The sequence below is a fragment of the Canis lupus genome, chromosome 21, assembly GCF_011100685.1.
Source record: "Canis lupus familiaris isolate Mischka breed German Shepherd chromosome 21, alternate assembly UU_Cfam_GSD_1.0, whole genome shotgun sequence".
NCBI lineage: Eukaryota > Metazoa > Chordata > Mammalia > Carnivora > Canidae > Canis > Canis lupus.
The window spans coordinates 12734099-12747466 of NC_049242.1; the positions used below are offsets into that span (position 1 = coordinate 12734099).

Sequence of the window (13368 nt, forward strand, 5' to 3'; positions counted from 1 at the left end):
AAAACACTTGCAAAATCCTCAAGCCACAATACTGTCGTTTCAAACTAAGACAAGATCTGAGCCCACAGGCATATGCTGTCAAATACGGCCTTAAGAGAAGGGCGGGGGGGGGGGGGGGCGGGGTATAGAGGGACTTAGATGAGGAAAGCCTGCAGGGCATTTCTCATCACCTTACTGACCTACAAACTCCTCTCCATCCTAAGACGAGAATGAAAGGATACCGCAGATCCCTGAATTCACAACGTTAAGTTCCTGACTTAATCTTGAAGTTAGGAGCCCATCCCCTTCCCATCCACAGGTATTCGATGACAGCTGGACCCGGAGTTCCCCGCCCCCTTCTCCCGCGCAAGGCAGCATTTGAGACGTCCGCCCTTTCGACCTCCACCATCCCACCCCCGCCCCAACCCTCGGGTCCCTCCAAAGCAGAACCCGGATCGAGTCGCCCAGGCCCTGCAGCAGGGCTGCAACCCCCGGCCCATCCGCCACCGTCGACTCGGCCCGGGGGAGCGGCTGAGCGATCTCACCAAGTACAGGGGGGCGTAGATCTTCAGGGACTCCTCCAGGGCGCCCCTGGTGATCTGCACGAAGGAGACCCCGCAGGAAGGGTGCCAGGTGTGGCCGATCTCGTAGCAGTTGTGAGGGATGGACTTGCTGAGGGCCGCCATGACGGGGAGCCGCGCGGAGGGGCCGCGAGGGGGTGCGCCGCAGCGCCGGCCGGAGGGGGCCCCGGAGCAGAGCGAGCGCCCGACCGCAGCCGGCGCGCCGGGCCCGCCGCTGAAGGTGCGGAACGGAGGGGAAAGGTCACGCGAGCAGGGTTACTCGGGGCCGAAGTCCTCGGATGTCGAGCGCTCGGCGTATCGCGGCCCGGGGGGGCGGGGCGCGCACCGAGGGGGCGGGAAGAGGCGGAGCGTGCGCGCGCCCGCGCCGCGGGGCCGGGGGCGGGGCCGGGGCTTGGGGGCGGGGCCGGGGCTCGGGAGGGGGCGGGGCCGGGGCGGGGCCGAGGCGGAAGGGGCGAGCGCAGGCTCGGGGGCGCGCCCGTGACCGACCGCCCGCGTCCGCCGCCGGCGGGAGCGCGAGCCCTGCGGCGGGCACGCCGCGCCGGGTGGCCGGGGTCCGCTTGCGCTCCAGGCCCTGCCCTCTCAAAGCCCTGTCTAGTAGAAGCGAGGGCATTGGAGGGAGGGGGTGAAATGCCTTTCTTGGGAGCTGCCGGAGGCTGCCAGACAACCGCCGTCCTCGGAGCTGCCAGCCAGCTCCCCTCCCCGGAGTGCCCGGCAATAAACAGCTAAGGCTGCTGCAGGCTGCGACCGCACGGCTCTGGTTGCTGCGCTTTCGAAGTCCTGCGGTGTCTGAGAAGCTTGAAGAATCTATCAGCCAAGTCGATACACTTCCGATGTGGGGAAAGAGCAGTAGACCACCCTGTCCCACCCTTGGCCCCCGAGCCGTTCTTCTACAGCATCCGTGACGCGAGCTCATCCGCCAATGGGTGCCCCCAGCGGACGGGGCAGCGTCCTGGAACCTGCACCTGAGAGCTTGGCCACCAACCAGCAGGCTCAACAACGGACCTGTGCGACCTCTGAATCCTATAACCCCTCTAAATGTCAGTTTCCTCGCCAGAACAACCCAGCGTCTTTGGAATTCTAAATCCTATCGTTTCTTAAAACTTGGATTTGCTGCCTTTAGAGGAATCCCGTTCTAATCTAGTCTTCATTCGTTCCACAGAGTTTCGCTGAGCACATACTATTTTCCTAAGCACTGTGTAAACTCTAGACTCAGATGTTATCAGGAGAGTCAAGGTTTTGCCCTGCTACTCCTTGCCTTCCCACTCCCACGGAGCTTGAGCTGTTGCTGCAGCCTCCGGCATTGCGGTTTCTGGCGTTGCTAATTAATGATGATGTCAACAAAGTTGTTAATGATATGAAAGTAAGGAAATCTGCATAAGAGGAGGTCAAAAAAAGAAAGCCATTCTCTTCTGCTTAAGCAATGGCAAAAGAAATAATCGTAACAAAAGTGAAACAAATCTTGGTGGGTGACACTAATGATACTGTAGAGGACCCCTACTCATCTTTTGTGAAGTTGCTATCTCTGAATGATTGCCAATTTGCTTTGTATGATACCACACTCACAACAAGAGTCTGAGAAAGAAGATCTAGAATTTAAGTTCTGGGGTCCTGAACGTGTGTCTTTACAAAGCAAGATGATCTATTAGCACTGAAGATGTCATTAAAAAGAAATTTACAGGCATTAAACATAAGTGGCAAGTAAATGGTATGGATGATATTCCTCACTTGGAGAGAAACTGAGAGGCAACACAGTAGTCTCATGTGAAGGAAAACCCTTATAAAATGACAGTCAAATGCCATCTGGATGTTAGGGAACTTCCACTTCTCCAGCTTAGTCAATAGGAATAGTGTTAGGTTTGTTCTGTTTCTCCCCCTTCTCAATGGGCCCTTCTAAAATAATGAATGAAGGAAATATCATTCATTTAAGCAGCCTATCAGTGATGCTATTACATACAATCCAGGGACTGCCTTTCCATCATATTTAAGCCAAAACAATTGGCTATATATGCCTCCCTTGCAGCAGGCACTACAATGAATGTGATTGTCAATGTGAATAACTTAGAATACTGCAAAGGGTAAGCTGATTGAATGCATTGAAAGTATTATCCACTTGTCAGAGGGTAAACTTTATTCGGTATTATTTATAGTTGGACTTGATTGCAGTTCTGTGGGGCTCCAGCATTCATGTGAACTCATACTTCACCTTCCTTGGCAAGTCTATTTTTATGACATGGCAGCATGGATATAAACGCCATGCATTGGAAAGCTCTTTTTTGTGATGAGTTTAACCCACCACTTCCAAAATAAATGCCAATTAAGTTGTGTCAACTGTGTCATCAATTTATCCTGGTACCCAGCGTTCATTCTTCTTAAAGAACTGCTTTTTTGCTTTCCATTAAGCGTACAGCACTGAATAAGAATAGCAGTTTTGTTTACCATGTGAGTATTACAACACTAAAGATATTTGAATATCAGTCGTGATGGCAATTTCCTTATAAAATAACCTCAAATGCAACATTATTTTTAAGATCAAACTCCCCATCCTCACAAAAATGGTCATGTTGCAATAAAAATTATAGCATATCACAAAAAGGGGGGCAAATTTTCTATTTTCATAAAGCTAGCAGTCTGGAGGGGAAGATGAGAAACAAGCAAGAAAGCTAAACAAGATAAGGTAACTGGTATAAATAATATTATAAGATAATATAAGATAGGTACAAGAAACAAAAGAGGAGGGCTCATTGATGAAAAGCCCAAAATAACAGTGGTAGAAAGATAAAAGCTTCTTTCTCTCTCTCTGTCTCTCTCTCATAAATATAAGCAGTCCTAGATTAAGACGGTGATTCCATAACCATCAGGGAACTCCGACTCCTGGCATGTTGTTCTGCCAAATGTTACCTACTTTCCAGCCTGACTTATGAGATGGCTGCTCCACATTGAGCCATGACATCCACATGCCAGGCAGGAAGACCAGCAAAAGAGGAAGAGAGGACACATTTTCTCTCTTAAAACAAAACAAAACAAAAAACAAAAAAAAAAACTTCCTAGGGATGCCTGGGAGGCGGCTCAGTGGTTCAGCATCTGCCTTCAGCTCAGGGCATCCCGGGATCGAGTCCCACATCAAGCTCCCCAGAGGGAGCCTGCTTCTCCCTCTGCCTGTGTCTCTGCCTCCCTCTCTGTGTCTCTCATAAATAAGTTAAATCTTTAAAAACAAACAAACAAAACCTTCCCAGAAGATATATGCAAACTACTTCTCCTTACATCCTATTGGCCAAAGTTTAGTCACATGGCCATGCTAAGCTGCAAGAGAAGCTGGGAAATGAGGTTTTTTTTTTTTACTGGATGGATAACGCCCAGCTAACATTCAGGGTTTTATTACTGTGCAAAATGGAAAGAATAGATAACTGGGGACAATCAGCAGTATCTGCCATTGTTCTATTCCTTTAGCTACTCAAAGTTCTGGGCATGTTTTCCTTCCCAGAGATAAACATATCCTCTCTGTCCCAAGAGGGCCAACTTAAAGTCCCATGCAGTTAACCTATCCTATTTAAAGTCCAGGACCTTTCCCAGGAACAAGTATAGCTCTCCTGACCAGGTTATCTCCCTGCTTAACATATCAGTCTACAATGGTGAGACAGAAACAAGATAATCACTTTTTTTTTTTTTTTAATTTCCAAGTCAAAATAAGACGGGATCAGAAACATAGCATAAAATGTGTCCACAGAAATTACAGAAATAGCAATGCAGGTTTATCCTGCTTCATTTTAATAATCTATCCCTGAAAATCTGACGGTCAGCAAGAAAATGCTAAATGGGGGCCTATTTTTTAACTGGGAAAAAATAAAATATGTTACACATCAATCCCAAAATTCCTAATATGTATTTAAAATAAAGTAAAATGCCAAATATAAATAATAAACTATGTTAGTATGTGCAATCCTTAAAAAATAGCATTTTGATCACCAGTTCATACAGTTGCTAACTCTCAGTTGCTTTTGAATGTAATAGCACATGTAGTTTGCGTGCATAATGATAAAAATTATGTTGACCATGTAGCACAACAAATATATACCAATAGCTAAGCAAATTTTTAAATTACAATTAAAAGGCAATTTCTTTTAATTAACTTTAAGTGGAGATGAAGCTTGAAGATACTTGAGAAGGAAAGAACATAGTTATTACTGTCACAGGTGCCAAAGATGACTGCTGAAGAGTAGTTGGATGATGGAAGGCAATTGTGCAACTGTCAGATTCAAAGGAATGGAAAGGGTATTCTCTGTCTTTGCTGGTGCTACCGTGGAGACTCCAGAACAGGAAGGCATTGATAAATTCTCAAGGAGGTCATCTGCGCTTCAGGATGGAATTTTTTTTTTTAAGCAAAATAGAGAAGTTCTCAGTAAACCAGTAGTTCACATTTGTAAATCTCTTCATATGGTATTATAAGACGTGTTTTTAAAAAAAGGTTTCTCTTCATGCCACCATTAAGTTTAAGGGTAATGTTACATGTAGCATCTACATGAGCCATTTATTCTTTTTCAGGTTGCCTAGGAGCAGTGGTTGGCTGGATACTTTCACTGTTGCTTCTTTTCCATTAAAAAAAAAAAAAAAGGCTTTAGGGTTCATCAACAAGGTGAAGCAAAGCATTCCTTCAAAGGAGAAGCACAGTGAATGAAAGAAACTAATTTGGAAATTTGTGGCTAAATCCAAAGGCTTTGAAGGCATGCCAGGCTGAAAAGTGTTGCTTTCATAAGACTCTGCCTTTGAAGATGTCCATGAAAAATAGTGGAAGAGCTCTTATGATTTCAGGCAGAGGACTTAGCAACAGTAGTTGGTCAGCTTTACATGCAGTCATTGTAGAAGTGAGTATCAAGCATAAATACAATGACAAAGCATGGCTCAAGCAGGTGCTGCTTCTCTCAACATAATTTTCTAAAAATCTGGAAGATTCTTTTATTTTTAAGATTTTATTTATTCATTCATGAGAGACACAGAGATATAGGCAGAGGGAGAAGCAGACTCCCTGTGGGGAGCCTGATGCGGGACTCAATCCTAGGACCCTGAACCAAAGGCAGATACTTGAACACTGAGCCAGTCAGGCATTCCTGGAAGATTCCTTTTTTTTTTTTTTTTTTTTTTATGATAGTCACACACACACAGAGAGAAGAGAGAGAGAGAGAGGGAGAGACACAGGCAGAGGGAGAAGCAGGCTCCATGCACCGGGAGCCCGACGTGGGATTCGATCCCGGGTCTCCAGGATCGGGCCCTGGGCCAAAGGCAGGTGCTAAACCGCTGCACCAACCAGGGATCCCCTGGAAGATTCTTATATATCAAATTATAACCACTCCATTGAAAAAGCCACACCCACAAGTCTCTTTGAGATAGGCGCTTTCCATCTTGAGTGGAGAGGCAGAAAGCTGTTTAAAAATGTCTTTAGGGATCCCTGGGTGGCGCAGCCGTTTGGCGCCTGCCTTTAGCCCAGGGCGCAATCCTGGAGACCCAGGATCGAATCCCACGTCGGGCTCCCGGTGCATGGAGCCTGCATCTCCCTCTGCCTGTGTCTCTGCCTCTCTCTCTCTCTCTCTCTCTCTCTGACTATCATAAATAAATAAATAAATAAATAAATAAATAAATAAATAAATAAATAAATAAATAAATAAATAAAAATAATAATAATAAAAATGTCTTTAAAGTATTGGAAGCCCTTTTATCAAGCTAAGAGAGTCTAGGGAGAACAATCAAATACTTCTGCAGTCTTAAAAAAAAAAAAAAAGAGTCTGACAGTTGCACCCTGGGTTTAACCTTTGCCTTAAAGCAATTCCTTACTTTCAGAATCGTTTACCATCTGGAGAGGCTCAGAATGAAAAATAGCTTTACTTTTGAACCCAAAGATCCTAGATTCTTTGTATTTCCTCAAAATTATGCTTAAAAACTGAATAGTTCTTCTTTCTTTCATCTTTCTCTCTGCCTTACCACACATAGTTTTTTTAAAAACTCAATTAGGACTTTCAACATTCTGCCTGGAAATGTAAAGCAAAAGTACCAATTTGTTAGACATATTTTCTATTTCCTACAATTTGGCAGGTGACAGTGTTGCTAAACTTTCCCCTACTACATAACAGGGATTGCTTTTTCTCCAGCCTCTTATAAGAAGATCTGCTCTGTCCTTCAATCCTTCCAGAATTCCACAAAATGCTCTCAAATAACCTTACAAAAGATTCAGGCGCATGGTCTATAAGATTCCCAGTGTCTTTATTAATCTGATGATGTCACCAGAACTTGTATACTATGGCTAAGGACACCATCGTCCCCTGCTTCAAAATCCTACCACTCCTACTACAGAATGTGAAAGTAAAAGACTTATGATTGTTCTTTCATAGGAAAAACACACAATCTACATATGATAGGAGTAGATGCGTAAAAGCACTGCCTGAGAGGTCAGCCACATCCATCTAAAAAGTTAGACTGAATGCAATAGCATGCCTAAAAAAGAAAAGTTAAAGGGTTGGAAGCAAAAAAGAGAGAGCCATTGAGGCAATTCAGGCATATGCCTAAGGGAATAGAAACTGTAAGTTAAGGGACCTCTAGTCTTTTGGGCCCACTGACAAAACTATCTTTACTGTGAAATGGATTCATAAGTGCCTTCAGAAGGATGTCATGAACCTTTGATTCTGCTAACTGATGCCTTTTCTTGAGAACATGTGGACCCAGCAAACTTGTTATGCTTTGACTTCCCACGCAGGTCTGCCTTTTTTCTTTTTAAGATTTCATTTATTTATTCATAAAGACAGAAAGAGAGGCAGAGAAGGAGACAGAAGGAGAAGCTGACTCTTTATGGGAGCCCGATGTGAGACTCCATCCCAGGACCCCAGGATCACACCCTGAGCTGAAGGCAGATGCTCAACCACTGAACCACCCAGGTATCCCCCATTTAGGTCTGTCTTAAGTGGGAGAAAGGGCTTGATCATGGTGATACAGATATGCTACTGTGTATAAGAGGGGTTTTTTTCTCCCCGTAATTTAATAATTTGACATTTTGATTTATACATTCATTTATAACCTTATTTTGCACCACTTAGCCTATGAAAGACAGATCCTCCCCTAGTGTGCTGATAAAACAGGTTTCTGACCTTGGCAGTTTGTGGGTAATAAATCCTGTATTAACCAAGAAAGATAAAGCTGTTCTGAGATAACAAATATACCCCTAAATCTCAGGGGATTAAAATAAGAAAGGTTTGTTTCATGCTCACACAAAGTCCAGAGCAGGTTGGCCAGCAATTCAGGGCAACTTTCCTCCAAATATTGATTCAACATTGAAAGTTCCTTCATCTTTATTGGGCCTTCAATGGTTGCTTTTTTTTCTCTTGTTTGATTTTTTTGTGTGTGCATAATCTTTAATTGTGATACACAGTAATGTACAAAAAATTTAATTGATTCATTTTTACATTTGCCCTCATCCTGAGAATAATTATCCAGAAGAACAGCGTTTCCATCCCACCAGAAGGTTTTCTGTGCCCACTCCCAGTTAATACACCTATGAACAGAGGTAACCACTTTTCTGGCTCTTATCACTATAGCTTTATTTTGCCTTTTCCTCATATTTACATTAATAGAGGCAAACATTATATTTTTGGGGTCTGGGTTTCCTTCACTCAAGAGATTGTGCATGTTGGTGCATGTATTTGTAGTTCATTCATTTTTTATTGCTGTGTAATATTCTATTATATGAATACAGCATAATATTTCCATTCCAGGACATTTGGATTATGTCCAATGACCCAATGTCTAGTGACTTATGTCCAGGACTCAAAATGGTTTACATTACTTCTGCTCATATTCATTTCCAGAACCTATTTACATGTTCCCAACCTAACTTAAAGGGAGGATGGGAAACGGAGTCTTCTCGCGGGACCAGAAAAAGAAGATGAAATGAGATTTGCTAAATATCTACTACTGTCTCTGCCACAAACACCAACTCCAGGGTCAGCCTACCTGTGAGACAACCAGCTAATCTTAACTGATTCTCCTTCATCCTTGTGGACTGCATGACCCTTCTTTTTCAAATATTCATCTGTGCAACTATATATATTCACATATGTGCAACTATACACCTTGTTTTAAATATACAAATGCATGCTGATCATCATCACTTACTGCACTGGACTGAATATTATGACCCTCTAAAATTTGTATGTTGAAATTCTAACTCCCCAAATGATGATTTTTGGAGGTGAGGCCTCTTGGGAAATGAGTAGATCCTGAGGTGGAACCCTCGAAAAAGGGATTAATGCCTTATAAAAGAGACCAGACCCCAAGGAGCTCTCTTGCCCCCACTGCCTGGTGAGAATGTTGCCAGAAGGCACCAAATACGAACTAAGAAGTGGGGCCTTGGGGAGCCTGAGTGGCTCGTGGTTTAGCGCAGCCTTCAGCCCAGGGCCTGATCCTGGAGACCCGGGATCGAGTCCCACGTCAGGCATGAAGCCTGCTTCTCCCCCTCTGCCTCTGTGTGTGTGTGTGTGTGTGTGTGTGTGTCTGCCTCTCTCTCTCTCTCTCATGAATAAATAAATAACATCTAAAAAAAAAAGAAGAAGAAGAAGAAGTGGGGCCTTCATCTTGGACTTCCTAGCCTCCAGAACTCCAGAAATAAATATTTATTGTTTAAACCATCTATCTAGTCTATGGTATTTCCATGATAGAAGCCCAAAAGGACTCATTAACATTTTTACCAAAATTCCTTCTCATTGTAAGCTCCTTAAGGCAAGATCTACTTTGGAGTCTTCTTTATTTACTATTTTCTGCACCACATAGCACAGCACCTTGAACACAGAACACATTTAATAAAATATTGAATGAATAAATAGGGACACTGGGATGGTTCACTGGTTAAGCATCTACCTTCAGCTCAGGTCGTGATCCTGGAGTCCTGGGATCAAGTCCCACATCGGGTTCCCTGCATGGAGCCTGCTTCTCCCTCTGCCTATGCCTCTGCCTCTCTCTCTCTCTCTCTGTGTGTCTTTCATGAATAAATAAGTAAAATCTTTAAAAAATATATTGAATGAATAAATAAATGAATACCTTGGTGGGGGAGAAGTTTAAAAGCACTATGTCTTATTCTCAAAGGAAAATCGAGACAAAAATACTGAGTACTTATAATTTCTTATTTAGTTCCTTATTTGTTTTGGGTTTACTTTCTTAGCTCCCTATTAAACTTACAGCTCCTTGGAGGTAGAATCCATTCCCTATTATTTGTCACCTTTATATCTCTTCTGCATCTGACATACTAGTGTGAAAATGTAACATTTTGAGGGACATTTTGACTCCCACGTAGAAATTTTGGTTTATCACCTCAGTCTACCATTTCTAGAAATGGCCTTTTATACTTTTTTTAACTATGAGGACAATATTAGCCCGACCTCAAGCTTCTGTCCCCTCAGACTATCAGCACACAAAACTATCTGATCTGTAAGCTTCAGAATTCTGCAATACTTACAAGTTATTATAGTTCTGCAATGTAATTTACTTGGGCCTAGACACTTGAATTCATGGAAAATAGCTACATTTTCATTGTCTTTTCACCCCTTGGGCTTCAATTATCCCTAATTTTATTCTTTCTAACACATGATAATTACTTTTGATAGAAAATACAAAAGCAAAAGAATTAACTACTTTGTACTCTGCCTATCATCCATCTAGATTACACTATCTGCCCCAAGGAGTAGCATAGCGTCTACTCCTTGCCCTTTCTGAGGCCAAACTTGGCCATTACATCCTATTTGTTGACCATAATGAGATTCAAACAATTGTTCATTCTGGGATTGAGCTACATCTGGAAAGTTCTTGTTGCTACTCATGTGTGTCCTTCTTTGAAGATGTTCATCTTTTTCTAACGTCTCACAAGTCCTTTGAAAGCCTATGCAGGACATGGAGTAGCAGGATTTTATTTTTCTTCATGAAGGTCCTAGTGCTTTTCTTTTAAACCATATTTTGTGAAACTCTAACACTTGGAAACACCTGCAAATGCTTCGAAGGCAGGGACTGTCTCTCGTATTTGTGTGTCAGATACACTCATAGCAGGCTGTCGATGTAATCTTTTAAAATAAATGCTATTGTTTGCCTCTCTGTGATTGATACCACCCCCCTTTGCAAAATGGAGATAAATTTTTTTAAGTAATTTAGAAAATGAATTTATATCAAATGCTTTAAGTTCTTCAAAGCTACCATTTCCTCCAAATTAGCCGTGTCTTTAGTGCCTAACCTAGTATCTAGTGCATAGGCACACTCAAGTATCTGCTGAATTAGTAAAATACAATTTAAATATACCTTCATAGGGGTGCCTGGATGGCTCAGTCTGTCATGCCTCCAAATCTTGATCTCAGCTCAATCCTGAGGTCTTAATCTCAGGGTGGTGAGTTTAAGCTCTGTGTTGGGCCCCATGCTGGCCATGGAGCTTTCCTAAAAATAAATGAAATGAAATGAAATATGAAATGAAATGAAATGAAATGAAATGAAATGAAATGAAATGAAATGAAATGAAATGAAATGAAATTGGAGCACATGGGTGGCTCAGTGGGTTAAGCAGCAGGCTCTTGATTTTGGCTCAGGTCATGATCTCACGGTCCTGGGATGGGACTCCACACTCAGTGGGCACTCTGCTTCAGAACTTCAGGATTCTCTCTCCCTCTACCCCTCCCCCACTAAAATAAATAAATACATCTTAAAAAAATAAGTAAAATAAAATGACATATGCCTTTATTGCTAAACTTCTATAGTTAGCATTCAATAGTTATAGTCTAATTTGAAGATTCAAATAATGGGTCATTTGTATTTTTTTCTTTCTATACTTTCAATACCTATTTTCCCAAAATGTTAAGTACATGTCTAAACCTGCCCAGCAATTACATTCTTATATATTACAAATATTACAAATTCTAAGATAATGCAGAAACTTTTTATCCAGGATCTTATCACTTTGACTGTATAAGTCGGTGTTCTACAATGGTTAGAATCAAGTCTGAAGGGGCACCTGGGTGGCTCAGTTAGTTAAGTATCTGTCTTCAGCTCAGGTCATGATCCCAGAGTCCTGGGGATCAAATCCCAGGGCTGGCTCCCTAACTTGGCAGGGATTCTGCTTCTCCCTCTGCCCCTCCCCCACTCATTCTCTTTCAAATAAATAAATAAAATCTTAAAATAAGGAACATTAAAAAAATTTAAAAACACAAAAAATTTTAAAAATAATTAAGTCCAAAGGCAGTTTTCCTCATTAAGATTATCTTGTGAAATATGAAGCTATCTGCAAGAATTTATTTGCTGGTCTGCTCTTAGTAGACTAAGACCTAATTAAATAGTTGAAGAGTTACTAAATCTCTTTGGATCCGTTTGTGATCAATTTTGGAAAAGTTTATTTTTTTCACATAGTCTAAAGCACAAAGTCATCTGTCATATTCTCTCAAAATAATGTCTATTTTCTGTCTCTTTTCTAAAAAATTCACAACCAAATTCTCTCCATTTTGTGTCTATATTCATGTTTGAAGATTTCTTTCCTTAAGATATTGCATCTCAGATACTTGTAGTTCTTACTATAAATTAGTATTATTTTTAGAAGTCATTTTGGCAGGACCTATGAACATTTTGAACACACATACCCTTTGACCCAGCAATCCTAATTCTAGGCCTTTCTTTTACAGAAATAACAACAACAAAAAAAATTTCTCCGTCATTATTTATAAGAACACAAATATTAAAAATAATCTAATTGTCCATGCTAGAGACATGTCAAATAAATGAATTATGGTACATCCATATTGTAGAATGTTGAGAGTAAAACGGATAAGGTTGATCTCTGCATGTATTAACACTGAAGGATATTCACGACATTCCAATGAATGAGGAAAAATCCACAAACTCTTTCATATAGAGTGAGGTCATTGTTTAAAGAATAAAAATATTTTGTATATATGTATTTCTGTACATGTTTACATAGGCATTAAAAAAGGTGTATGAAAATACACAACAAGTAAAGGCATTGGGACAGAGTTCTTTCACTTTTCATTTTACATATACTATGTTATTTAGTTTTTTCCCAGTTAGCACACAATATGCTTGCATTCTAATACTTCCTTCTGGATTTTTTTGTTTTTTGCTAGAGTTTGTTTTAGGTAATGAGTACTAATTATTTTAAATCTTTTTAAGTCCAAAAAACAGCATTATTTTACCCTCTGTCCACCTCAACCTACTGATAATTTGGTTATGAATAAAATTATAAATTTAAAGTAAATTTCTCCTCAGTATTCTAAGAATACTTCTCCATTGTTTTCTTGCATAATACTGTTAATTTCACATTCAGTGTTATTTGATTATTTTTTTTAGTAGGTTGCCTTTCTACTCTGGTAGTTTTTAGGGTTTTCTCTTTATCACTGATGTTTTACTGTATGTTTCATTTTTTATGTCATTCTGCTAGCACTTAGTGAACGATTTTATTTTATTTTTTAAATTTTTATTTATTTATGATAGTCACAGAGAGAGAGAGAGAGGCAGAGACACAGGCAGAGGGAGAAGCAGTCTCCATGCACCGGGAGCCCGACGTGGGACTCGATCCTGGGTCCCCAGGATCATGCCCTGGGCCAAAGGCAGGCGCTAAACCGCTGTGCCACCCAGGGATCCCTTAGTGAACGATTTTAAAGTATCATGTCCTTTTTCAGTTCTAAAAAAGTATCACATTTCCTCTGTTCTGAGGAAATCTCCTGGAAATTCTGTTAAAGCAGAGTTTTTTTAACTTCGGGTCTGTTGATAGAATTCAGGGAAGTCCATGAAC

The 13368-nt window shown here is 41.3% G+C and overlaps 1 protein-coding gene and 1 pseudogene across 4 annotated transcripts in view; one reads left to right on the forward strand and one right to left on the reverse strand.

The window, feature by feature from the left end:
* Positions 1-13368, reverse strand: part of TMEM135 (transmembrane protein 135) — a 286961-nt gene that overhangs the window by 226979 nt on the left and 46614 nt on the right. For 3 of the 4 annotated variants that reach the window (XM_038568356.1, XM_038568357.1, XM_038568358.1), the window contains one exon: positions 10878-11009. In XM_038568356.1, the coding sequence (XP_038424284.1) occupies positions 10878-10883 (6 nt within the window). In that variant the 5' untranslated portion in view covers positions 10884-11009. Of the gene's footprint in view, positions 1-524; positions 760-10877; positions 11010-13368 lie in introns of those variants that run through there. The other variant, XM_038568355.1, reaches the window with a different exon arrangement.
* Positions 1067-3142, forward strand: LOC102155225 (annotated as a pseudogene).